A 26,166-nucleotide genomic window follows, 5' to 3' on the forward strand; every position below is an offset into this window, starting at 1 on the left:
ATCTGACCCAGCCACATCCAGTTCTCTGACCTCCAGAGAACTGACCTCCAGTCAGTCTCCCTCCAGACGCAGTGGAGTCTGACTGCGTCTCCCAACAGGACAAGGACATCCTACCCCAGGGCCTCTGTCGTTGCTGTTTCCTCTCTGCCTGCTCTTCCTCTCACTCTATCCAGGCCTCTGTTCCAATATCACTCTTTAGAAGGGCCATCTCTGACCACCCATATAAAACAACAGCTCCCCCACTGCATCCTCACACTACTTATTTCTTCTCCTAGTGCACATTTAACATTTTTCATCCCTCTCCTCCATAAGAACGGAAGCTCCTTGTAGACCAAGGCTTGGCCTATTTTGTTCTAACCCTATAGTCTTGAGTAGATTCTACCTCAAAGCCGGCACTCAACAAGTACTTACTGGTTGAATAAATAAAAAAATCTAGATACCAAGACTCAAAGTGCAGTTTGTGCCTAGACCATCCAGTTCCAAATCCGGAGTTTTTCCATCACAGGTCATTTCTTCCCTCAGAGCTTGACCTGGCTCCCCACAGCCAACAGGAGAAAGCCTGAAGTCAGGACAGCTACAAGCCTAGCTCCACCACCTCCAAGCTGGGAGATCTTGTAAGTCACGATACCTCCCTATCCTTCAGAGTCTTCATCCGTCAAATGGCAATGTCATAGGCTTAAAGAAACACGTAAGAGAACAAAACACACATCTCTAAAACAATACCTGGAATGTAGTTAGGGCTCAGTAAAGCTACTGTGTGTGACACTCCGGGCCACCCACAGTCTACTCTTGCATTCTCTCTGAACAAACCTCCTGTTGTTTCCATAGACCAGAGGGTATCAGCAAGTGGCCCCTGGATGGACAGCATCGGCGTCACTGGGAGCATATGTTAGAATTATAGATTCTCAGACCCCACTCCAGACCGAATGGGTCAGAAACTCGGGGGGTAGGGCCCTGCATCGCTGTGCCAACAGTGCTAAGCTTGTTAGGTGATTCTGATGTGTGCTCAAGTCTGAGACCCACGAGACAGCATTTCCACCAAATAATCTAGGTGTGGTTGACTGAGCTGTGGGACCCGTTCCTTCGCTTCTCTTTAATAAAAGGAAGGGCTTTCTCGGTTGTTCAGGGGTAAAGAATCCACGTGCAAGGCAGGCGGTGCGGGTCCTATCCCTGTGTCAGGAAGATCCCCTGGATAAAGGAAATGGCACCCCACTCCAGTATTCTTGCCTGGAGAATCCCATGGACAGAGGAGCCTGGTGAGTTACAGTCCATGGCATCGTGAAAGAGTCAGATATGACTGAGCAACTAAACGCCAATAAAATGAAATCTCCACATTCTTGCCATGGTCTGACAGCGGGTGATGTGCCTGCCTTGCCCCTTGACTTTGGGCTCGGCCTTGTAACTTGCTTTGCCTCATGGGATTTAGCCGATGTAATGCCAACAGAAGCTTGATGTTTACTTCTTCACCTGCCCTCTTCATTTCTGCTATCACCATGAGAAAATCATACTCTGGATGACCACTGGCCCGCTACCTGGCTCCAGAATAAAATACATAGAGAAGATTTAAACCAGACTTGGAGCCTGGAGCCCAGCCCAGCTGAGACCCAGTGAATTCCAACCGACCATCACACACACAGGGAAGAAGATTCAATAGGCTGTAAGCTACTGAGATGTTGGACTTGTTTGTCATGCAGCATTATTACTGTGACAGCACTGACAAATACACCAGGGATTTCAGGGGTCCTTGACCAGGCCTGATCATTCCTGCCTTGGCCTCTTTCTTATTGCTTCCACCTAAAACAGCTAACCCCTCCCCTCTTCCTTCCAAATCCCACCTACTCCCCAGGACACAGCTTATAGCCCACTCCACCTACTTCCAGAAGCTCTGCCCACCCAGTCACAGAATATACCCCTCCCCACCCAGGCTTGTGAATGCACTTCCATTAGCTCATGAAAAAGCTCAAATGGATCAACTTCACCAAGCAATTCATTTACACTTTCACCTTTTAGGTGGTCAATTACTAAACTGAACAGCCCCCTTAACTTAGTATCATCACTAATGAATTACCTGGTTAGAAGGTTAAGTGTTTAATAGTTCCGTGTGACGTTTAATTTCTGAACAGGTATCTTCTTGACAAGGCAGTAGAAGTGAGTTCCCACATCTGGACCCTCACTCCCCCCCACCCCACAGCATCAGCACTGCAGCCACAGCAGAAGTGGGAGGCCGTCTCTGGAGCCCACCCCGGCTAGAAATAGCTCTCCTTTGTAAATAGTTAATGAGCTTCTTCATCCGCGTTGCACGTCTCCATGGCCCTGCTCTCACCCTGGGCTGGCACATCACAGTCTGTGGTTCTGTGTGACCCTGCCCCCCCCCCCCCCCCCCCCCCCCACCTCCCACCACCTCTGAGGCTCTGAAGATGATGGGCGTCAATCTGACTTCACGTCTGGAGCCCTTCTGTTACCCACAGGGTGCCCACTCTCATCACACACTCACTTGCCAGACCATAGGTCTAATTGGCAAAGACTCAGACATCCCCCTCGGCTTCTCTCTCTGGCTCAGCGTCTCTAGAGATGAGAAAAGAGCACTCACACAGAGCAGAAAAGCAGCCCAGATCATCTCCCTTCCCCAGGCTGGCTTCAGCTACACGTGCAGGCGGCTGGCTCTTGGGATGGTGTGGGCAGATAGGTGCCAAGAGACATGAACGACACTGATGCTTTCATCCACAGAGCTCTCTGGGGCTGCACACCGGCCGGACACCCACCCTCCTCCCCTGACTCCTCCAGCAGAGCCCTGACTTTATTTGGGAAAGCAACACGCCTGAACAAACGACCAACTTTCTCAGCCTCTGATGCAGACTGAGGAAATACAATGGGACAGAAGCAGGAGCTGTGGGGTGGGATTCCTGGGGGACTCTTTCAGCGGGCTGACTCAGGGACTTCTCTGGTAGTTCGATGGTTAAGACTTCACCTTCCAATGCAGGGGTTGTGGGTTCAATCCCTGGTTGCAGAGCTAAGATCCCACGTGCCTCCCAGCCAAAACAAACAAACAAACAAAAAAAACCCAACATAAAACAGAAGCAGCAGTATTGTAACAAATTCAATAAAGACTTTCAAAAACTAAATAGATAAAGGGGCTGACTCATCTGAAAGGTTGGTGCCTGTCTTCCTTCATCTGGCTTTCCTGGGAGCAGACCCTAAGACAAAGAGTTGAGAGCCAACAGTTTATTTGGGTCCAGGACTCTCTTCTTTTAGGGAAGGTCCATACAGGGTGTGCTGCTAAGCAAGTTACCATCGTGAGCACCCTGGGCTCAGTTGTATAGGGACCCTCTGGGGGACTGCATAGAATACGCCTCAGCTGTCCTTCTTCCCCCGCTGGGGAGGAAGCTGGAGTGTTAATCCTCCAATTCTCTCTGGCATAGACTGGGGCTGCTTTTGGAGACATCAGCTCCCCTCCACTTCAGCTGCCCTCTCTGTGGGCTAGGCACGCAGGAGGAAGTCCTGGGGGGAAGGGTCAGTGAGCACAGAGGTGGAGAGCCACATGTTAATGGTTGTGCAACATGAGAAGGAGCCTCAGTCCCTGAGGTCCATGGAACTCCCATGCCAGTCCTGAGCGCCAGCCCTCTGGGATTCCATTACATGACAGAAATAAATCCCCAGTTTGGTCAAACCACCATAGTCAGATCTTTGCAATGAGAAGCACTTTACACTATCTGAAGATGCTCTTCTTCACGCCTTACATCTCTTCACATTTCACAACATCTTTGGGAGTCACTAGCATCCCTATTCTGCAGATGAGAAGCCTGAGGCTCAGAGAAGGAAAGGGGGGCAGGGAGATGAGAGCCCACGTCTGGAGTCCCTGATTCTAGCCTCCTGGTATTCATCACTCAGCCTCAGCAGAAGGGATAAGAAAAATGACTCCAGCAACTAAAATGCACATGGTGCTTTTGTTTCCTAAATGTTTCACATACTTTATCTCTTTGAAGATGACCGCGTTTGAAAGAGTTTGTATTTTAAAGTTATAGATGAAACAAAGTCTAAGAGAGATGAGATGACAAGGGCATGGGAGAGCAGAGGTGAGAACCTCAGTCTGCTGACTTCTCTCACCAGAAGTTCAGATACCAAAGCCCCAGCTGTGGGATTTATAGCAGCTCACCTCCTAGCAATGCCCATTCCCCAGGCACAACGGCCCCATGCAGAACATACATGAGAGTCGCTGGGGGAGTTTTAAAAACACATATGCTTGGGCCCCACCTGAAGCTGGCTTGGGATGTCCTGGAGACAGCATGCAGCTCCCCATGGATTCCAGCACGCAGCCAGGCTCGGGGAATACTAGATGATGGGAAACCTCGGGTTCGGCGTCAGAATGCCTGGGTTTCAGACCTGCCTGACTCCCAGCTCTCCTGGAGCTGTTATGAGGCTGAAAGGAGCTGGCTCTCTGGTTCTCCCTTCACTACAAGCGGGAAAAGCCACATTCCAAAAGAAAAGCAGGCTGGATACACCCTGTAATAATTTTACTCCTGCTAATTTTTCTCTCTTCAGAGATGTCCTCAGACAGAATTCTTTGAGAATAGAGGGAATGACACATAGAGAATTTAGTCACCTCTGAACTGATGCCCTGAAGGTTTTTGCACCTGAGTGGTGTTCATCTTGTGTGGAGCAAGAGGGGCAGGATGAGAAAGTAGTGATGTGATTTGAGATGCTCCTGGAAGGCACCCCTGAAAAATGTCTCTCCTATGCTCAAACCTGCTGTGGGCTTTGAAATTACATCCTTAGAGATTCACTCCTTTGGGTTTTCCAGAATTTCCAATTGAACTATGAAGATTTCTGAAAGGGATTATGCCTATACCTTGCTCTCTTAAAACTTTATCAGATTGTTTTCCCAGTTAACAGCTCTCTTGGAGTAAGTTTTGAAGAACGGAGCCGCAAGAAGCAGCTTGGAGAACAAAGACAAGAAAAGGGGGCCAAGTAGGGAAAGTTGTTAGGCTCCAAATAACAGTAAGTACTGACATGTTTCTGATACTTCATAGTTGACCGCGTGTACATGAGCTTCCAAATATGTCATCTCATCCAGTTCATGCCACTATTGGTATAAATTATGAGAGTGGCTTAGTGATTTGCCCATGGTCCCAGGACTAGTAAATGGTAGAGTTGGGGTGCAAACTCAGGTTCTAGAAGTGCTATATTACTGGTAGTGGACTACATTTCCCAGCCTCCCTTGCAGACAGATATGGCCAAAAGAGATATAAGTAGAAGTTACTGGAGGGAGAACTTCCTTCGCCCTCTTATCCTTCTGTTTTTCATCTTTACCACTCTATAGGAAGGAGATGTGATAGCTAGCGTGCCAGCAGCCATTTCTCACCACGAGGAAACCTTAAAGACAGAACCTGTGCTGAGGATGGCTGAGCGGAAAGGTAGGAGCTGGGTCGTTGGTGGCCAGGCTGCCCAGAAACCCAGGCTAAACTCCCTTCCACTGCCTTCTTTTACACAAGAGACATAAACCCTTAAGAATTTAAATCTCTTTTGGTTGAGTTTTCTGTTCATCCTAATCGCTATGGCTAGGCCTTAGAAATGTGAGGAAAGCAACTAAAACTGGAAGAGAAAATCTCAGCAGCCTCCCAGTGAATTACCCCATCCTTCTGAGAAAAAGAAGTCACAGTTGGTATCCCTCAGCCCAAGTCTCCAGCCTTAAGGAAAACTCCTTGGGATATTAATGAGGAGTTTCACACAGCATGTACCTGGCATTGGATGTGGGCACAGTATTTCTAGTCTTTGCTTTGTGGAACCTTGGGAAATCTACTGAATTCATTAAAGACTCAGTTTCACCAGCTATAAAATGGGTATATTTGTCCATCCCTGCTTGTTGATGTTAGATTTCAATAGTCAAACAATGTAAAAAAATATAAAATCCAAGGCAGGCTGATTTTGGCTCTAACCAGGGAGTTCCCGGGAATCTTTCTACCCCAGTCACCCTAACTTTCTCCTTTACACATTTTTTACCTGACAGTGGGGTCCAATCCAACCTTTCAGTAGAAGCTGAGATGTCTGTGGAAGCAACTGAATCTTCCCCTGAATAGATGTGAGCTCTTATATCCGGTATGGCCCTCCCTGGCTTCCTTGGTGGCTCAGATGGTAAAGAATCTGCCTGCGATGCAGGAGACCGGGTTCGATCCCTGAGCTGGGAAGATTCCCTAGAGAAGGGAATGACTATCCACTCCAGTATTCTTACCCGGAGAATTCCATGGACAGGGAAGCCTGGTGGGCTACAGACCATGGGGTCACAAAAAGCTGGACACAACTAAGTGACGAACACTTTAGGGAGCACCCTCCCCAGAAGTTTCTCCCCAAACCCACAGGATCATAGGTTCATTAGTAAATTTCCCTCTACCCTATTGTGGTGTTCCAATTAGCGCATTTTCATGGGGTGGGGGGCAAGGGCAATCTCCACTGGGGTATTGGTTCACAATGATGGAGTAGAAACTGGTTGAATCTGCCTTCTTATTTTTTCCCTAGATGGGAGACAGGCCAACAGTAATAATAATAATAATAATAAAAATGCCCCACTCCAGCCATGTAAAACTCAATAAGGTGGTCCAGTCTCCTTCAAGGTGGGGATTATGTCATGGAGGAATATGGTACGGGAAGGGGGTTAAATATAAAGTTGCAGCGGGTCATAGAATGGCTACTATCTTCCACTACCTTCAGGGTCTCTTGCCTCATAAGCCCTCACTTTTGCTACGTGAAGATGATGAAAGCAGAATAAGCCTCATGAAGACAAGGCTGCATCCTGGCTAATTCCACGCTATGCTTCAGAAGTACGCTGGCTATTCCCCTGGCCCTCCCAGGGACTGTTCCAACATCACGCCTGGTGACAGATGTTCTTGATGACTCTTAGAGATGAGTGTTAATAAGTGTCACTTGGGCTGATAATGACATGCGGGGCACTTTACTTACCATGTCATACCGGGGATGGGGCACAGCTGGGATGGACTGTTGCTCTCTCCTTGAGGAGGGGAGGCCCGCTTCTTTCTGACTCCCCTCTCCCAGGCTTCTTTCCCACCTTGACTCCCCCGCCTCTGACACTGTCCCCATGAATGTTAGTCACTTCCTGAAAGGGCAGGCCCTGGGGCTGACAGATGCGGGAGCCAGCCTTCCCCAGTCACATGGTCCCACTTGTGGACTGTCTATGTCTAGTATGACCCAGAGCTGCCTGCAGGGCTCAGTCATGGGTACTCAGGGAAGGCAAATGCCTTGGGAGGTCAGCAAAAACCCTTAGATAATGAGGGAGCTAATCATCTGATAATAAAAAAAGCAAGACACTATTTCATAGCCAAATTCAAATCCTGAGTTATCCATGGTGTGGGATTAACCAGGCCTCTGCTTCCCCTTCCTGGTATGTAGATTGTTGTTTTTTGTCGTTGTTCAGTCACTAATTGTATCTGACTCTTTTTCAACCCCATGGACGATAACCCACTAGGATTCTCTGTCCATTGAATTTCCCAGGCAAATCAACTGTTCAGTTCAATTCAGTTCAGTCGCTTAGTCGTGTCCGACTCTTTGTGACCCCAAGAATCGCAGCACGCCAGGCCTCCCTGTCCATTACCAACTCCCGGAGTTTACTCAAACTCATGCCCATTGAGTCGGTGATGCCATCCAGCCATCTCATCCTCTGTCATCCCTTTCTCCTCCTGCCCCCAATCCCTCCCAGCATCAGGGTCTTTTCAACTGTAGTAGGTTGCTATTTCCTTTTTCAGGGGATCTTCCTGACCCAGGGATCAAACCCGCATCTCCTGAGTTGCAAGCAGATTCTTTACTGCTGAGCTACCAGGGAAGCCTAGGTATATTGACTAGAACCTGATGGTTCACACACAGCTGCCAGCTCCCATGGTTTCTGCAGGCCCATGGTATCAGTCAATGGTGATCTGTCAATGACATGTCCAATCTGGCTGGACAATTAAGTCTTCACTAAGGTTCCTGTCTGCGACCTCAGGCCCTGGGTTCAAATCCCTATGAGACAGGGCACCCTAACCCTGAGAGGCAAGATGCCATGTGGGCCCAACTGGCAAAAGCAGGTGGATTTAGCAACTATGGTAACCATATTGTCTTGATCACGGGATAATAAGCTTTAAACAGAGTCACAGACCGTCAGGGTGGGATCATTTAAGTCAAATGTTGCAGTCAGGCTGCCCACTGGGCATCCCTGGTATGGAATCAGCTGGGTTCCACTTGAATCATCCTGGTACGGGCAGCTCTTGGTACCCAGCATCCTGGTACCTTATGGCAGCCCTTGTTTTGTCTGCTGTTGGGCAGCCCTGATGTTCACTTCCATTCTTTTCAGTTAACCAGATATTGACCCACTAGCTGTTGTGGGCCAGGTCTTGCCAGGAGGTGGGGATATGGAGATAAGTATGCCTGAGTGGCACATGTTAGAAAGGAAGAAAGATGCAAGCCAAGTCATTTTGCAGATGGAGAGCAATGAGAAAGGTATGTACAGGCGCTGCTATTGGAATGTTTTTGTCGTAATGGGCCAATGCCTGCTTTCAAGTGTGTGTGTGTGTGTTCTCTTCTACTCATACGTTCTGTGAATAAATTAAAGGATATATGACTTCTTTCCCAAATCCTGTCATCTCCAACCTCTGCCCATCTCACAAGATTCTAGAATCCCATTCTCATCAGTGAATCTCTGGATATATTGCCACTGGTGAAGAGAATCTCTGAAGACTGTGTCTTCCTGTAGTAAATGTGTTACAGCTCTGCTCTGACCAGCTCAAAATGACTCAGTGATTAAAATCGCGACCTCCCATGATCTCAGCACTTGACTTCTGTTAGCACAGCCCCCAATTACAGGAGTCTTTTGGCAGCTCCATCACTTTTCAGCCACAACATCCTTGAGATCAGCTAAGACTCTGAGCCGATGCCACACAAAACTCCCATCAAGCCAGATTTTCTTCATCTTGAACTACGGCGGCTGAGTTTTTGAACCAAAAAGAAAACATATTTTCTGTGTCATTATCCATGCCAATGAGAAAATATTCTGAGCAGCCAGAATGGGGCAGCTGTGGAGGTACAAGCCAGAGGCTTTCTCACACGTGCGCATCAATTTGTTAAGCAATCTGGCCGCAGAGCACCGGGCTGAGCTCTCTGTGATGTACACCAGCTTCCCACTAGCTGTCTATTTACGCATGGTGGTGTATATTGTGTCAGTGTGTGGGGGGGGGGGTGGTGAGGCTCACGAGGGAGGGAACCTATGTATACTTACAGGCGACTCACAGTGTCGCGTGGCAGAAACTGACACAACATTGCAAAGCGATTATTCTCCAATTAAAACTAAATTTTTGAAAAAATGGAACTAAAAAATAATCTGGTTGACCAGTTACAGGTTCATTTCACAGTTTACGCATCTCTGTTTTGGCCCAGGTGGGATTTTTGTCAACTGTCCTTTACAGTCGTGATGCACTCTGTCTATGGCACTGAGTCACAGCCACTGGAAACCCACTAGGACATTTTCCAGCAGCATCTACCTACCACCCCAGAGACTCTGGTCCACCTGCCCTGTGGAGACGCATGGGGACGGGGTCTCACGGAGAGGATCTCTTGTCAGGAGGGATGTCACTGAGAAGACTGTCCTTGTGAATGATGAGGGAGGCAGATGAAAAGAACTACTGGGTCACAAAATAGTGAACATAACAAAAAGAAAGACTCACAGATACAGAGAACAAACTGGCGGTTATACCAGTTGGGTGGAGGGGCAAGACTGGGATAGGGGATTAAGAAGATTAAAGATTCAAAGATTAAGAATAATTTAAACTATGATGTTTAAAATAAATAAGCTACAACGATGCATTGTACAACACAGGGAATGTGGCCAGTATTTTGCAGGAGCTATAAATGGAATATAACCTTTAAAAATTGTGAATCACTATGTTGTACATCTGTAAATTATGTACATCGACTATACTTCAATTAAAACATGAAAAAGAAAAAGAACTGGGTCATAGTGTCCCCTGAAGACAACTCAATACGTGGGCATGATTTGCCCCTTGGGATTCCTTGTGGGGTTCTGGCAGTCATCATTCTTTGCCAAGGGATTACAGCCCTCTGTTGAGCAATCCTTTCTGGAATTTGGAATGTCCACATCCAGCCTAGCATCCTATGCTTTATAGAGTCTAGTCTTCAAAAGCAGAATATCTGCACTTTTCCCATCTTGGGCACTTCTCTTTCTGTCCCTGCTGTCTCAAGCTCACTCCCATGGGCTTGAAACCTTGGCTTGTGTCCTCTAGTCCTGGGACATGACCCTTGGGGCCTGGGGACCAGAACAAATGCAGGGCGATATGACGTGTCTCTGTTGGCCTCGGTTCCCTCCCTGAGTATTGATCTTGCCCTTTCCACATGGTCTGGATTCAAGTTCTGTCTCTGAAACCTTGAGCCAGTTTCTTATATGGAAAGTAGAATAACAGTAGTTCTCACCCCACAGGGTTTTGAGAAAACTGTTGAGTTCATATGTACAAAGTCGTCAGAATAGTGCCTGGTTCAAACAAGCTCTCAATGCAAATTTGTACCATTATTGCTGTGGCTGTTCTTACCGGGGAAAGGGAGGCAATTTGGAAACTGTGGCTTTGCCTGCTGCTCTTGTCTAGTCTTCCTGCAGCCTCCTTCTCAGCCAGCAGCTTTGTCCTTCCTGCGACAAGCATGGATTAAAAGCCCTGCCGTGAGCATCTCTGTACCATGTATTGTTGTTGTTTAGTTGCTCCGTCCTGTCCATCTCTTTGCGACCCCATGGACTGTCGAATGCCAGGCTTCCCTGTCCTTCACCATCTCCCAAAGTTTGCTCAGACTCATGTCCATTGAATCAGTGATTTCGTTAAACTATATCATCCTCTGTCGTCCCCTTCTCCTCTTGCCTTCAATCTTTCCTAGCATCAGGGTCTTTTCCAATGAGTCGGCTTTTCACATCGGGTGGCCAAAGTATTAGAGTTTCAGCTTCAGCATCAGTCCTGCCAATGAACATTCAGGGTTGATTTCCTTTAGGATTGACTAATTTGATCTCCTTGCTGTCCAAGGGACTCTCAGGAGTCTTCTTCAGCACCACAGTTTGAAAGCTTCAATTCTTTGGCGCTCAGCCTTCTTTATGGTCCAACTCTCACATCCATACATGATTACTGGAAAAACCATAGCTTTGACTACACGGACCTTTGTCAGCAAAATGATGTCTCTGCTTTTTAACACGCTGTCTAGGTTTGTCATAGCTTTTCTTCCAAGGAGCAAGTGTCTTTTAAATTCATGGCTGCAGTCACCATCCATAGTGATTTTGGAGTCTAAGAAAATAAAATCTGTCACTGTTTCCACTTTTTCCCCATCTATTTGCCATGAAGTGATGGGACCGGATGCCGTGATCATAGTCTTTTGAGTGCTGTCACGTTCATCTTCGGGTAGAAACCTCTCTGCCCCTCTTGTGAACACTCCCTGTTGAAGGCTTAGCATATCGCAGAGCCACTGTGCAGCCCGGCTGGGGCCTCGTCTTTCCTGTGGGGACAATTCGCTTTCTAAAAACCTACTGCTTCTTCCTCGGAGTCTCCTATTTGTCCTAACAGCCAGTTGTATTGTAAGGATGAAGGTAGAATGGCCACGGTGGCTGAATTTCGGAACTGAAGTCAGGGGCGCGACCTTGGGAGAGTTTAATTCTCTCGGTCTTTTATACTTCCTGGTATGTCCAGGAGAATGAAATGAGATACTTGCTTCTTGGAAAGCTACGTGTAAAACCCACAGTAAGCTGGCAAAAATGCTGTCTAGTGATTGCCGTTACTATTAACTGGCTACAGATTCACACTGTCCTTTTCCTTTAAATTTTGGATATCCGGCTTCTTCAAGATTGAGCTGTGTATCTAACCTTTCTCTTCCCTTTGCCCCCCAGCATGGCAGACAAGATAATGGTCTCACTCTCACCGTTACTGTTACTCCTACCCCTATTGCTAATAACAAGAACAATAACCATTTGTATTGCCTGAACACTTACTACGTGCCCGCACGATTCAGAAAGCTTTCCATGATGTTTCTCTTCTAATCTTCAAGACCTCAATAAGGGGAAGTCAGCATTGCTATCTGCATTTTTTCCCCTAAGCTTTCTGATGTTTCCATTTACTTTTCTTTATTACGCTTTGCTTATTACACTTGGCAAAGGCTGTATTTTTTTACAAGTTGAAGATTTGGGGCAATGCTGCATTGAAGAAATCTATAGGTGATGTTTTTCTAACAGCATTTTCTCACTTCATGTTTCTGTGTCACACTGCGGTAATTCTCTCACAATTTCAAAATTTTTTCATTATTATTATATTTGTTATGATGTCTGTGATCAGTGATCTTTGGTGTTACTACTATGATTCTCTGAAGGCTCAGATGATTGTTGGCATTTTTTAGCATTAAGGTATTTTTTAATTAAAGTATGTACATTGTTTTTTTAGACATAATGTTATTGCACATTTAATAGGCTACAGCATAGTGTCAGCACAACTTTTATATGCACTGGGAAGCCAAAAAATTGATGTGGCTTGCTTTATTGCAATATTGGCTTTATTGCCATGGTCTGGAACCCAATCCAAAACATATCCAAGGTCTGCCTATATTTCTATTTATAAAGCTAGTGTCTCCAAGATCTCAATCACCAAATAAAAGTGGTTTGAATTCAGCTTTGAGTGACTTCAGAAGCATAACTCTGACCCCTCTGGGGGTCCTCCCAGGATTCCTGAGATGTCCCAGGGAGGGACTCCATCTTGGCAATCTTGGCTTTTTGCCACCTTGATGCCAGCATCTCTTCCCTCTCAAACTGCATTTCCTTTCATCCTATGCCTGTGTAGGCCTCAGAGCTGGTAGCTTTTCGCCTTTACACTTTATATCAAAGTCAAAACCATATAATAAATTCACAAGTGAAGAAATATGCTTATTTTCAAAAGGTCAACCTCACATGCTATCAAAGAAATGCAAATTAAAACAAGTTCCATTTTTCACCTATGAGATTGACAAAAATGAAAGTAATTATATAGCTATAATTGGCAAGGGTGTGGTCAAAATAGGTACCTCTCACTGATGAGAGGATAACTAAGTGTTTATATGCAAAGTATAAAGATCGTTATTTTTTTTTTTTTATATAAAGATCATTATTTACCTATGAAACCAGTGACTCAACCCCTAGGAAAATAGGCTAAGGAAATCACTGAAGTTTTGCATAAATATATTTATGTAAAAAGATATATCCATTGCTGCTTTACTGTTTTTTTGCTTTTAATACTGAAAAATGGAAACAACCTAAATGTCCAAAAATAAAAGGTTGATTAAATAAATTATGTTATAGCCAAATGAAAAATATTTTAATATCATGAGATCTAAGCAAGGTACAATGTTGAGTGGAAAGAATTAAGAAACAAAAGGACTCATTAGATTGATCATTAGTTTTGTTTTAAACTGAAATAAAACTTAGAGACCAAATGCTCTGGTTAACTATGAGTGGTGGGATTACAGGCAATTTTTATCTATCTCTTTATCATTTTGTCAACGTTCCAAGTTTTCTATAAAGACTATTACTTTTGTAAGCAGAAAAATACATATGTATATTGTTTAATTTCACAGGTATGTCACATATATAAAAATGTGTATCATTTAATTTCATATATATATATATATGAATGCATATACTTCAGTTAAGTTCTACTGCTGTTTTCTTTACATCCTGAGAAAGAAACCACCCTCCAGACAAGCCACATATATGACACAAGGTAAGGGAAGTTCCTTGGCTCCACCAGAGTCCATGGTGCTCATCTCACCAACTTCATTTGGTGAATAAATGCCTTTCTTTGTCCACACCTTTCCATCCAGAGACCTATTCATCAAGTGAGAAAGTCAGAGCTGGAAGAAACCTCATCAATGGATCAAGGTTCTTGAGCTCTTTAGCACTATGGACCCTTCAGCTGTCTGGTAAAGTCTATGGGATCCCTTCTCAGAATAATTATTTTGAATGCATAAGATAAAACACACAGGATTTCAAAAGAAACCATACATTCCTTGAGCTGTAAGACTCTAAGCCACATCTGTCATGTTTAACACAAGTGGGAATCTGGCTGCAAAGGAAACACACCTGTGGTCAGACCCTGACCCTTTAGCTTGGATCCATCATCTGATGGATCAACTTCTTCTGAACTTCAACTTCCTTCTGAACAACTTAAACAGTTCTGTTGCAGCTTTTGAGTCTTTACCTCCCTTCTACCAGCCTAAGAAATGACCCTTTGATCCTCACAGCAGATCGACAAAGTCAACACTACTATCTCCATTTTACAGATGAAAAGACTGACACCCAGAGAGGTCAGGACAGCTGGGCAGGATGACCTAATATCCACTGGCTCACATGACCTGCTCTGGTTAATCAGAGTTCATCCAGGACTTTGGCGGAACAACCGGGAGAGGGAGGCTCTGCTTCTAGGGCTGCCCAGAAGAAAAAGGTGTCTGACAATGAAGGCAAACCCAGAAGAAAACGAAACTTAGGGAAGCAAAGAAACTGAGTGCAGAATGCTTGTGGGCCCTTTGATCTAGCTGGGTCTGAGGCAGGTTGCTGAGTTTGCAGTTACGTGAACATCAGCTCTCCCTTTTTCTTCTTTCAGCCAGTTTGGGCTTCCCTGGTGCGTCAGACAGTACACAATCTGCCTGCAGTGCAGAAGACTCAGGTTTGATCCCTTGGTTGCAAAGATCCCCTGGAGAAGGGAATGGCTATCCACTCCAGTATTCTTGGAGAATTCCAAGGACAGAGGCCTCTGGTGGCTACAGTCCATGGGGTTGCAAAGACCTGGACACAACTGAGCAACTAACAGTTTCACTTTCACTCGCAGACTAAGTCAGGCATGGATTATCCCCATTTTACAGATGAGGAAAACTGAGGCAGGGCAAGAGAATTAAATGATTAGCAAATGGCAGAGTGATGATCTGAATTCTACACTTCCTGACCTTAGCCATGACTGCCTACGAATCTAGGTGAAAGCCAAATTCATCCTTCATTGACGGAGTCAGATCCTCTGGCCAAGAGGTCTGCTTATGGTTATTGCGTACCTTCCATTTAAGGCGCAAATGTGACTGATTCATGTTGGTAGATATATGACAAAAACCATCACAATATTGTAAAATAATTATTCTCCAATTAAAATAAATTAATTAATTTTAAAAAATAAGAAGAAAACTCGGAGCTCAGTCGTTGAGACCACCTACCACCGTCAGACCTCTGGGAGGCACCATCTGCCCACACACACATCTCTTCAGGTTGCACATGTAGGGTACCCTCTCCTTAAACTTGTACATAATGTTCATTCTATTTCCTCTCACCTGCACAAATGGCACAGTTTGTCCCTGGAATCGCACAAACACCTCTGGGGGGCGGGGGTGGGGGGTGGGAGCGTGGCATAGTTAGGAACAGCTCTAAACCCTCCCCATCACTTCCTCCAGGCCCATCTGGACACCTCCCTGCATTGCGGCAGCCCCGGCTCACCTGTAAATCAGTACCTCATCGTCGGAGCAGTTGTACTGCAGCTGGTACATTTTCACCCGCGGGGCAGACTTGCTGACCGACCACTTGACCAGGGCCGAGGTGGTGGTCACGTCGGACACTAGCACAGCCCGCTCCGGGGGGCTTTTGGGAGGCTCCCCGCCCCCACTGCCTCCGCCTCCGCGGCTGGTCTTGCTGGAGCCGGTGATGTCCGAGAGGCGGGACTTGGGGGGCGCCGCCCGGCTGGTGCTGTTGCTGAGGTGCGGCAGCTGGACGATGGAGACCTCCACCGTGGCCGTGGCCTCCCCGGCGGCGTTGGCGGCAATGCAGGTGAAGGCGCCGCTGTCCTGAGACGTGGTGATGAGGATGTCCAGGGTGCCGTTGTCATACACGGCGGTCCTGGAGGAGTTCCCCACCAGGCGGTCATCGGGGGCCACCCAGTGGATGAGGGGGCTGGGGTCCCCGATGGCCTTGCACTTGAGTGTGGCCGCCTGGCCCTCCAGGACAAGCAGCTTGTGCGTGTGCTGGGTGATGAGCGGCGGTTCGCACACAAACTCCTCCTCGCGCACGTGCCAGAAGTAGCGGCCCTTGAGGCCCCCCGGGGAGCCGCACGTCTCCAGGTCATCATCCCGCTCCAGCCTGCGGAGCCAGAGAAGCTCGCAGTTACAGTGCAGCGGATTGCCCCCGAAACTAAAGGACAGGGGTGGGGCGAAGGGCGTGGCGGTCAGAGCCGAGGCCTGGGAGCGGGCGAAGATGGGGTCCGGGGGCAGCTTCTGCAGCCGGTTGGAGGTGAGGTCCAGGCGGGCCAGTTTCTGCAGGTCGGCGAAGGTGCCCTCCGCGATGTGGTCCAGCAGGTTGTGGTCGAGGCTCAGCTGGTGCAGGTTGATCATGCGCCGCACGGAGCCCCAGGGCAGCCCGTGGAGGTTGTTGTAGGAGAGGTCCAAGTCCTCCAGCGTCAGCAGGAAGTCCTCGAAGGCCTCGTCGGCGATCCCGCCCAGCTGGTTGTTGTTCACGATGAGATGCTGCAGGTTGACCAGGCCCCGCAGCGTGTCCTCCCCCAGGCTGGGCAGCCGGTTGCTGTCGAGGTGCAGGGAGCGCAGGCTCTCCAGGTCCAGGAAGGAGAAGGGCTGGATGTGACTGATGGTGTTCCTGGACAGGGTCAGGTCCACCAGCCCCGTCATGTTGGCGAAGTCCTGGCGGCCAATGTGGATGATGAAATTGCCGCCCAGACGCAGCTCCACTGTCCGCCGGTCGATGTCCGGCGGCACGAAGAGCAGCCCCTTGGAGGGGCACAGGGTCCCCAGTGACTCAGACAGGTTCTGACAGACGCAGTACTTGGGACAGGCATCGACCACAGCAAACGCCATGCCAAACGCCAGCAGGCCGCCAAGCAGGGTCTCCATGGTCTGGTCACTCAGGCCGTGGTGCCTGGAAGGGAGGGACACAAGGTCAGGGTCAGGAGGTGATTTCCTAACGCGCTCACAACCCCAGCGCCCTCCCTTACACCTACCGGCTGCCCTAGGGAGCAGGAGAGACCGGCAGCTGCTCATGCAGGAGTGATCTCTTCTGGCAATCCCGCTGATAACGATTCTGTTTCCTTTTTCCTTAGCTCTTATCGCCTTGGAACAGCCTACTTGATTTACTTGTTAATTATGTTTATGGAATACTTTCTATCTCCCCAACTAGAATGTCAGTTCCAGGAGGGCGGGCACTTTTGTCTGTTCTGTTCATCGCTCTAATCACTTCCCAGGTGGCTCAGTGGTCAAGAATCTGCCTGCCAATGCAGGAGACACGGGTTCAATCCCTGGGTCGGGAAGATCCCCTTGAGAAGGAAATGACAGCCCACTCCAGTATTCTTGCCTGGGAAATCCCATGGACAGTGGAGCCTGGCGGGCTGCAGCCCTTGGGGGTCACAAAGAGTCGGACACAACTTGGTGACTAACAACAACAGTGCATCTAGCACAGTGCTTGGAACACAGTAGGTGCTCAATACTTGTTGGATGGATGGATGGATGGATAATTCCATAGCGGTGGTTTGTCTAGTAATCTTTGGATTTGAAACGTACATTATAGTAGACTTTTGAAGCGGTTTTGCCTTCTTAACTGGATTAGGCTCATTGTGAAATCAGATTGGACCAGCATCCCCTAAGAACAAGAAGGTGGACAAGGAGAGAGCTGTCCCTGGGAGCTGCCAGGGTAAGTGGGGAACTGGCTTTGGATAAATTCTTCATCATGGAGAATCCACAGAGTGGGTAAGTCTCTGGGAGTTTAGGGGAGTGAAGAAGGGGGTGGGATGGTAAACCAAGGCATAGACTTCTTCTGAGCACTCAGTATGTACTGATCCCCTGCCCAGATCTTCATATAAATTACCTCATCTGAGCTTCAGGAACACCCTTCACAGAGAAGGACTTATCAGTGTATATGAATGAGGACTTGTCCGCAGCCTGAGAACCTCCTTCAGGTCCTTATGAAAAAGTCACTTTCACCGAGGCCCTACCCTCTGTGCATATCCCTCTTCCTTGCTCTGCTTTCTCCTTGGAATCTATCACTATCTACCTTACTGTAGATTTCATCTATGTGTCTTGTTACTGTTTGTCTTCTTCAATGGCAACAAAGCTCCAAACAGTTGGGACTTGTTTATAATTCACCCCCGAATAAAAGGCCTAAAGCACCGCCTTTCACATAGAATGTGCTTTTGCAAGAATGGCTATCCAGGGAAGGAAGGGTGGGGCTTTGGTTCATGTCTTTGAACCTTCAAATCTTCTAGTTTTCTCACGATTCCATGTTGCACCCAGTGTGGCTCTATTTATGTGGTGCTAAAAACATCCACTGAGCTGGACTTTTGGAAAATCATGCACGCTGGTTTTGTTGCATCACACAGACCAGCACGTCTCAATTTGCCTTCTAGGAGTGTGAATTGAGTTCTACAAGGAAAATGCCTAAGGCCAGTGAATTGGGAAGCATACCCTCTCTTGCGAAAGCTCTCTACACACTAGCAAGTTCAGAAGGGTTGAGAAATTCTGTGGCAGTAAAGAAATTTGGATTAATGTTTAATTCTGTGTGGCTTCTTTTTTTAGTTAAATATACTCCTTTTTTGCATAACAAGTATTAATATCTTGAGAAAGCAGAGCTCCATTGCTCTGTTTGAGGAGCACAGATGCAGACAACTAGCTGATACAAAAAACCCAGATACATAGTAAATTTTAAAACCCATTCTAAATTAATTTAGAATAATTAACATATTTGTCAGTCTATCTTCTATGAAATATGAGACATCTCTTTATATAGCAAGACTTTTTTTTACATCTCAGTAAATATTTATGGTTTTCTAAAAAAATGCCTTGTAAATAAAAAAACCTATTCCAATTGAATATTAATTTATTGTGAAGATTTGAATTCCATCATTGTATCTCTTTAAAGGTAAATCTCCCACCTGAGATCCTTTAGGGCTAGAAATTTACTCTACATTTCATCTATAGGATTATTCCTGAATAACACTGTCTAATAGAAATGTACCATGAGCCATAAATGTAATTTTAAATTACATACATATTAAATTACATTTAAATTACACAGCCATATTAAAAAAGTGAAAAGAAACAAGTGAAATCAATTTTGGTCAGGTATTTAATTTAGCCTACTGTATCTAAAATATTATTTCAATGTGTAATCAATACAAACAATTATGAATGAGGTGTGTAGCATTCTTTTTTATTTGTACTAAGTCTTCAAAATCTAAGAGTATTTAACACTTAGAGAACATTTCAGGTGCTCAATAGTCTTACGTGGCTATGGGCTTCAACACTGGACAGCACCATTGGAGCAGGGGTTAGCTAAGTGTATTCCAGGGGCCAAATATAGCCTGCCACCTGTAGTTGTAAATAAAGTTTTATTAGAACACAGCCTTGCACACATCTGCAAATTGTCTATGGCTCTTTTTTTATGTTACAATGGTGGGAGTAAGTAGTTGCAACAGATAGAATGGGGCCAGCAAAGCCTAAAATATTTATTGTCTTGCCCTCTACAGAAAAAGTTTGCTTACCTCTGTTCCACAGGATTTCTCTCCTTTTCATCTTCATTATGGTCACCCTCATTAAAAGTCTTTGTCAGCATGCCTAATTCCATGCAACTCTGCTCTGAAGTCCCATGAGCAACTGCCCACCTTGCCAGTCCCTGCTCTTACTGACCTCTTCCATGAAGGGTACCAGCCTGCCCTGACCCTGGTCCCACCAGGCACATCTGCCCCAGAGGTGTCCGCCTGCCACTTTCTCAACAAGCAAATATGTCTGACCTTCTAGGTTCACACTTAGCTGAGTCCTAATAACACAAACAGGAATCTCCTCCATCTACATTGACCTTCTTATCTTTTTGGCATAAGAAGAAGTCTTTGCAAGAGCTGGTTCTGCCTATTTTTTCACCTTATTTCTCCCAACTCTCTCTCCCTTTGTTCTTCTTGCTCCAACAACACTCAACATTTTTCACTTATAAATGCCAGGCTGCTCTTGCTCTGGGACTTCCTCCTTGTTCTGGTCTCTTCCTGGTTTCTCTCCCACCTCCAGTCCTGCCTAACCAAACTCCTAGTCTACCTCCAGGCTCAGCTTAAATATCACCTGCTCCAGGAAGCCTCTCTAGACTGAAACAGATGCTCCTGCTATTTTCCCCTTAGTAACCTATACTCAATAAAACTAGACAGCATATTAAAAAGCAGAGATATTACCTTGCCAAGAAAGGTCCATCTAGTCAAAACTATGGTTTGCCCAGCAGTAATGTATGGATGTGAGAGTTGGACCATAAGGAAGGCTGAGCACCAAGAATTGATGCTTTTGAACTATGGTGTTGGAGAAGACTCTTGAGAATCCCTTGGACTGCAAAGAAACCAAACCTGTCAATCCTAACGGAAATCAACCCTGAATATTCTTTGGAAGGACTGATGCTGAAGCTGAAGCTCCAGTACTTTGGCCACCAACTCACCGAAGAGCCGACTCATTAGAACAGACCCTGATGTTGGGAAAGATTGAAGGCAGGAGGAGAAGGGGACAACAGAGGATGAGCTGGTTGGATGGCATCACCAACTCGATGGACTTGAGTTTGAGCAAGCTCTGGGAGATGGTGAAGGACAGGGAAGCCTGGCATGCTGCAGTCCTTGGGGTCACAAAAAGTCAGACATGACTGAGTGACTGAATGACAACAGCCCTATACTTGTCCTATGTATCGCTCACCACACTGACATAGTTCCTTAATCACTTACATGTCTGCCTTCCTAGACCAGAAACTCCATGAGGCAGGGAATGTATCTATCATGTCCACCCATCACTGTATCTTAGCACCAATACCACACCTACCTAATAGTAAGTTGCCCAATGAGTATGGAATGAATGAATGAATGATTGAATTGTGGTGCTGAGCCCAGTGAATTTCTGGTACTGTCACTGAGTTCTGTATCAACCCTGGGCAGAGCCAACACTCACTTGGCTAATCAGCTGAGAAAACCATCTTTGTGGGGTGGCCTGGTCACACAGAAGCTTCAGAAGCATCTTCTGCCAGTCATTTGCTATGCTCTCCAGGTTGGCTCACTGTGGTCATAGAATATGTCTCTGGCCACTGCATCTGCTCAAGGAGAGGTGAGAGGTATCCCCTGTGCCGACTGGGGACACAGGGACAGTGACAGTCACACCCAGGATATCCCTTGCTAGTTAAGTTGGAGGTGGCTGTGTGCCTGTGTGCATGTATGTATGTGCATGTGTATGTTTATGGAGGAAGGGGACAGGGTTTGAGAAAGGCATCCTCCTTATGAGCTCTTGTCACACTGCATTTTCTTGTTCTTTTAAATTTTTTATTTTGTATTGGGAGTGTAGCTGGTTAACAGTGTTGTGATAGTTTCAGGTGGATGGCAAAGGGACTCAGTCATACATATGCATGTATCCATTCTCCCCCAAACTCCCCTCCCATCCAGGCTACAACATAACATTGAGCAGAATTCCCTGTGTTATATGGTAGGACCCTGTTGGTTATTCATTTTAAATACAGCAGTGTGTACATGTCCATCCCAAACTCCCGAACTTTCCCTTCCTCCCATCCTTCCCCTCTGGCAACCATCAACCCTGCATTTTTGAAGGCTCAGCAGCACTTCCCAACGTCTTCCCATCATAGCACACATAAGAATCGGTAATAATCATTGTCAGGTATGTGTGAGTTCAGGGCCGAGGCCGTTGGTGCCTGTGGGGGGTATCCACCACTGCCCCTCCAGATCTTCTCTCCACCCTCTCCAGCCCTGCCCTGTGTCCTGGAAGGCTGACCAGTATGGGCAAGCAACATCAGTGTCACATGGACCGACCACCCTGTCCCAGGGCATCCTTGTCCCTTTCCCACCTGCCTCCATTGGCTGCCCTCTGGGAGAGAGTGACGAGGCATCCCTGGACACTTTGGGATGCATGGGGCCCATGGTTTCAAACAGTTTTGTCCTTGTAAATTATGCTAAACAAACCACATTTTAAAAAAAAGTTTGTTGAGGATTAACAAACGTCTAATGAATTCAAATCAGTGACATAATAGAGCTGGGTAAATATATTTTAAGTAATCAGCATGGAAGATTACTGACAGAACGTGACTATTGAATCTTAATTAAAATTGTATTCTGAGAACTGTCACTTAATATATTACTCTCATATAGCCAACAAAAAGCAGCTTAAACCCCAAGTTGGGAGGGAGGTGAGAGGAACAGGGTGAATAACAGGCAATTAGTGCACACCCTAGGGGGCAGAGGGCTCTCTCTTTTGAGAAGGGATTTTAGCAAATGCTAGAAGGAGCAACCCAGGTCCCTCTTAGCATCTCGGAATGGTGTAGGTGGTGGAGGGGACCACGGAGAGGTGGAGATTAGGAGTAGAAGGCTGGGATCAGGAACAAAGAAGCTGATGAAAGCAGGCAGGAGGGGCCATAGGATTATTTGTGGGCAAAACTGAGAAAGGTGCGTGGGGATCCGAAGGAGGCTGTGAAATGGATGCTGGTATCAAATGTCAGAATCAGCCTTCATGGGAAGAATCCATCTGCAAGGGAGCCAGACCTTGTCTGCTCAGAATGTCTATGAGCCAGGACTTGCGGAGGGGAGGGGTGAGTCGGGGAAGTTGCCAGAGAAACAGAGGCAATGAGCTGGAGAGGAAAAGAAACAGTCTCCTCTGGACCTACAGTGCCTGAGAAAATCAGCACGGCTCTAGGAGTTTACCCAGGATAGGAACAGTGTCTCCTCTCTCCTTCCCTAGGTTCTGCACTTGGTTTTCACAACTCTGCAAGGTGAGTGCTAAGCCTGGTCCAACGGTGCTCTCGTGTAATTAGAAAAAGGTGTCCCCACTGGGTGTTTGGAGAGCTCCTTAGCTGAGCAGGCTTGTCCATTGAGCAACCTGCCCTTCCATACCTGACGACCTGAGTATAGCTACCCCTATTTTAACCACCAGGAACTGAGGTTCAAAGAGGTTTGGACCTGCCCAAACTCTCCCAGCTCCCCCAAGAAGAATCACAGTTTGAACTCAGGAGAGTCTAGCTCCGGGCCGTCATAATAGTAGAAGAGGAGAGAGAAGAACCTGATGGAGAAGAGACACTCGAGAGGCTTCCACGTGCCTGGTGTACATAGAAACTGGCTGCCTCTACTACGAGATTGCTTAGTAACCTGGGACGGCCCAGCTGTTCAACTAAATTTGGGCACTTGAGTTTCCTGCTTGGGGAGGGGCCTGGAAGGAAGGTTGGTGTTCTCAGAAGCCGAGGTCTCATTGGCTCAGGAAGACCCACCTGTCAGGCCCAGCGGTAGTGAGTCACACACACACACACACACATGCGATGCACACACACAATTAAATATACTGGCAATGGATTTACAGTTATGGAACGAGGCTGGTGGTTTGTAGTCAGAATCTCCAGATGGGATTTTACATTTAAAACAAAAGGGAAAAAAGAAAGATGAGGACAGAAAGGGGAAAGCTAAGGGACATGGTAGACATGGTGGCATAAAATGAAAGTTCCCCTTCCTTCACTTGATATGGAGACCACAGACTTCCCTCCCCCACTTCCCTCAGCCCCTGGGCCTTGCTTCCCCATCAGAACCACCTCAAGCTGTTCCAGACAGAAGAGGCAACATTTAGCAGATGGCTGGCACGATATATGTGATATCTCTCCACCCCGATTTCCGTTTAAAAGATACCTTAGCAACCAGCCGAGGAACCACCCGCCCCTGGAGCCTGTAAATCAAGTAAGATGCCTGTCTCTGCTTCAGGTAAAAAGAAATGGCCCCTCCAGGGTGCTCCAGGCTGATGGGAAAGTGTGAATTAATAAGAGTGGGAGGGGTTTGAATCTACTAGGAGAGGCCTGCATCTCACCCTCGCAGAGAGCTGGCTGCTCCCCATAAATCACACCACTCAAGACAGCCCTGAAGGGACCGACTCTGGAGCCAGGGGACTGGAAAAGGAAACTTGATTTCCAGACATGGACTTCCAGAAGACGCTGCTTCTCTGGTCTAGGAGTTGCCAGGTGGTGACCCTGCCCCCAGCCTGGTGGGTGGTTCCAGTTTGAAGCTTCCAGCCCTGCCCTTGCCCCATCGCCAGCACCGCCACCTTCCAGGCCATCCAGAAGTAACAGTTTGGGGCTTCTTCTAAGGGTAAGAAAAATGAGTTATTATCAGAGAACTGATATTTCCCATTCCCCTCTCTGATGCTGCCTTGTATAGGAATCCTTCTAGAAAGAAGGGAGGGGGCAAGTTCAATGAATGTGTTGGAGAAGAAGATAGCTCCTGACTTCAGAGATCTCTTTATCTGATGGGGGAGGCATAGTATTTGACCTCATGCTAAGTTGCTTCAGTCATGTCTGACTCTGCAAACTCATGGACTATAACCTACAAGGCTCCTCTGTCCTTGGGATTCTCCAGGCAAGAATACTGAAGTGGGTTGCCATGCCCTCCTCCAGGGTATCTTCCTGACCCAGAGATCGAACCTGCGTCTTTTATGTCTCTTGCAATGGCAGGCAGGTTCTTTACCACTGGCTCCACCTGGGAAGTCCAGTCTTTGACCTCAGGCAGCTTCAATTTTGATATTGGAATCACAGCTTCTAGTCTAAAGAGAGAGAAGGGGAGAGAGAGAGAGAGACAGAAAAAGTGAAATCCCCAAGGGATTCCTCTGCCCTTGGAAGGTCCAAGTTCCGCTGCTGCAGAAAGACACCCACACAGGATGGGCAAAAACTTTCCCTGTGCTGTCCCCAGGCAAAGCCACAGAGACAGAAACCACATCCTGACTCCCGGGACTGCTTCATAAACTAGCTGGAAAGAGCAGTCTTAGATAGCAGAGGTAACAGGAAAGAAAAGGGGGAAATGGAATCTAAAACATCCGAGGGCAGATTGAGCCCATTTAGATTCTGTGTAAACTTCTATTGTGCAAGGTAAGCAGTTGTTACGGTAAGTAAGTTATTAAGCTCAGAACTGCTTCCTCTCTGTTCTGGGTGACAGCCCTCTGCCTCCGCGTTAAAGCATCCTCGGTAGCTTTTATTGTATTGCAGTGTAATTATGTGTTTCCCTGTCTTCTACCCCATTCACCTGGGAACCTCTTCTTGGCAGAAACTGTATTTTGTTCAGTTCTGAATCCCCAGTAGCAAAGCCAGTACCTAGTACAGAGCAGGCACCAGGGACGATCGAGGAGAGAAGGAATGAATGAATGACCAAATGAATGGATGGATGAGTGCTCCAGCATATACCTGGGCACCTTCGATGCTCTATTCACGCCCTCTTACTGCAGGAGCGTGCTCACTCCCATCTGGGGCAGGCCAGGCAGGCTGGGGCAAATTCATGCCCTGGAGAGCAGACCCCCAACCAAGGCCAGCAAGGGGGATGAAGGATAAACCCGTCAGCTTCTTCACTGGTTGGGCGGGACCACTTCAAAGCATGTTCTGCACAGTCTCCTCCAGGTCCCCAGTGAGAATGAGCCCTGGGGGCCCTTCGCAGTAACTTGCTTCTTACACATCCTGTCCTGGCTGTGTCCCCCTCTTTATCTCACCTCCTACCCATCTTCCTTTTTTCCGGGTGCCCTGTCATCACGGGCTGCATAAACCACTTATACTCAAATCTTTGTTTCAAGTCCATTTCTGGGGAATCCAGCCCAGGGGACACTTCTTAATTATAACTCTCAGGATTTAAGATACCCACTGAGCCTGGACCATTGGGAATAAAAAAAAAAGTTGATCCAAAAGCCATGTACATTCTTGTCAAAGACTGACACAAACAGGCCACTCACTCAAGGAAAGGGACTTTTAGTTGCCACGCAAATGGTTGGTATTGAGAGTTGAATGGAAAAATGTCTTCTCCCCAATGTAGTCACAACCGGGGTTGTGGAACACTAGTCCTCTTTTGTCTTGAGACCTGTGTGAGCCAATATGCGGATGAGTGTGTGTGCGTGGTGAGTGTTTATGTGTGAATGAAGAAGACCTGTGAACGGAGGGGTGTGGATTGTGAGTGGAGAGGTGTGTGTACGTGTGAAGAAGCGGGCGTGTCTGACTGAATGTGCCTTTGTGTGTGAGAGAGGGGGCGTCGCATGAATGGAGGTGATGACTGAGAGAACTTGTGTGCTTCGTGAATGGAGGGCTGTGTGGGTGAAGGAGGGCCTGGTTTTACGAATGAGGGCCTG

The 26,166-nt window shown here is 47.1% G+C and overlaps 1 protein-coding gene across 1 annotated transcript in view; it reads right to left on the reverse strand.

Annotated features, from left to right (window-relative positions):
- LRFN2 (leucine rich repeat and fibronectin type III domain containing 2) overlaps positions 1-26,166 on the reverse strand; it is a 200,817-nt gene that overhangs the window by 27,779 nt on the left and 146,872 nt on the right. Inside the window, exon 2 of the mRNA XM_043907385.1 lies at positions 15,518-16,942. Coding sequence (XP_043763320.1) covers positions 15,518-16,917 — 1,400 coding nt within the window. The 5' untranslated portion in view covers positions 16,918-16,942. The remainder of the gene's footprint in view (positions 1-15,517; positions 16,943-26,166) is intronic.

The sequence above is a fragment of the Cervus elaphus genome, chromosome 7 (genome assembly GCF_910594005.1).
Source record: "Cervus elaphus chromosome 7, mCerEla1.1, whole genome shotgun sequence".
NCBI classification, from domain to species: Eukaryota; Metazoa; Chordata; class Mammalia; order Artiodactyla; family Cervidae; genus Cervus; species Cervus elaphus.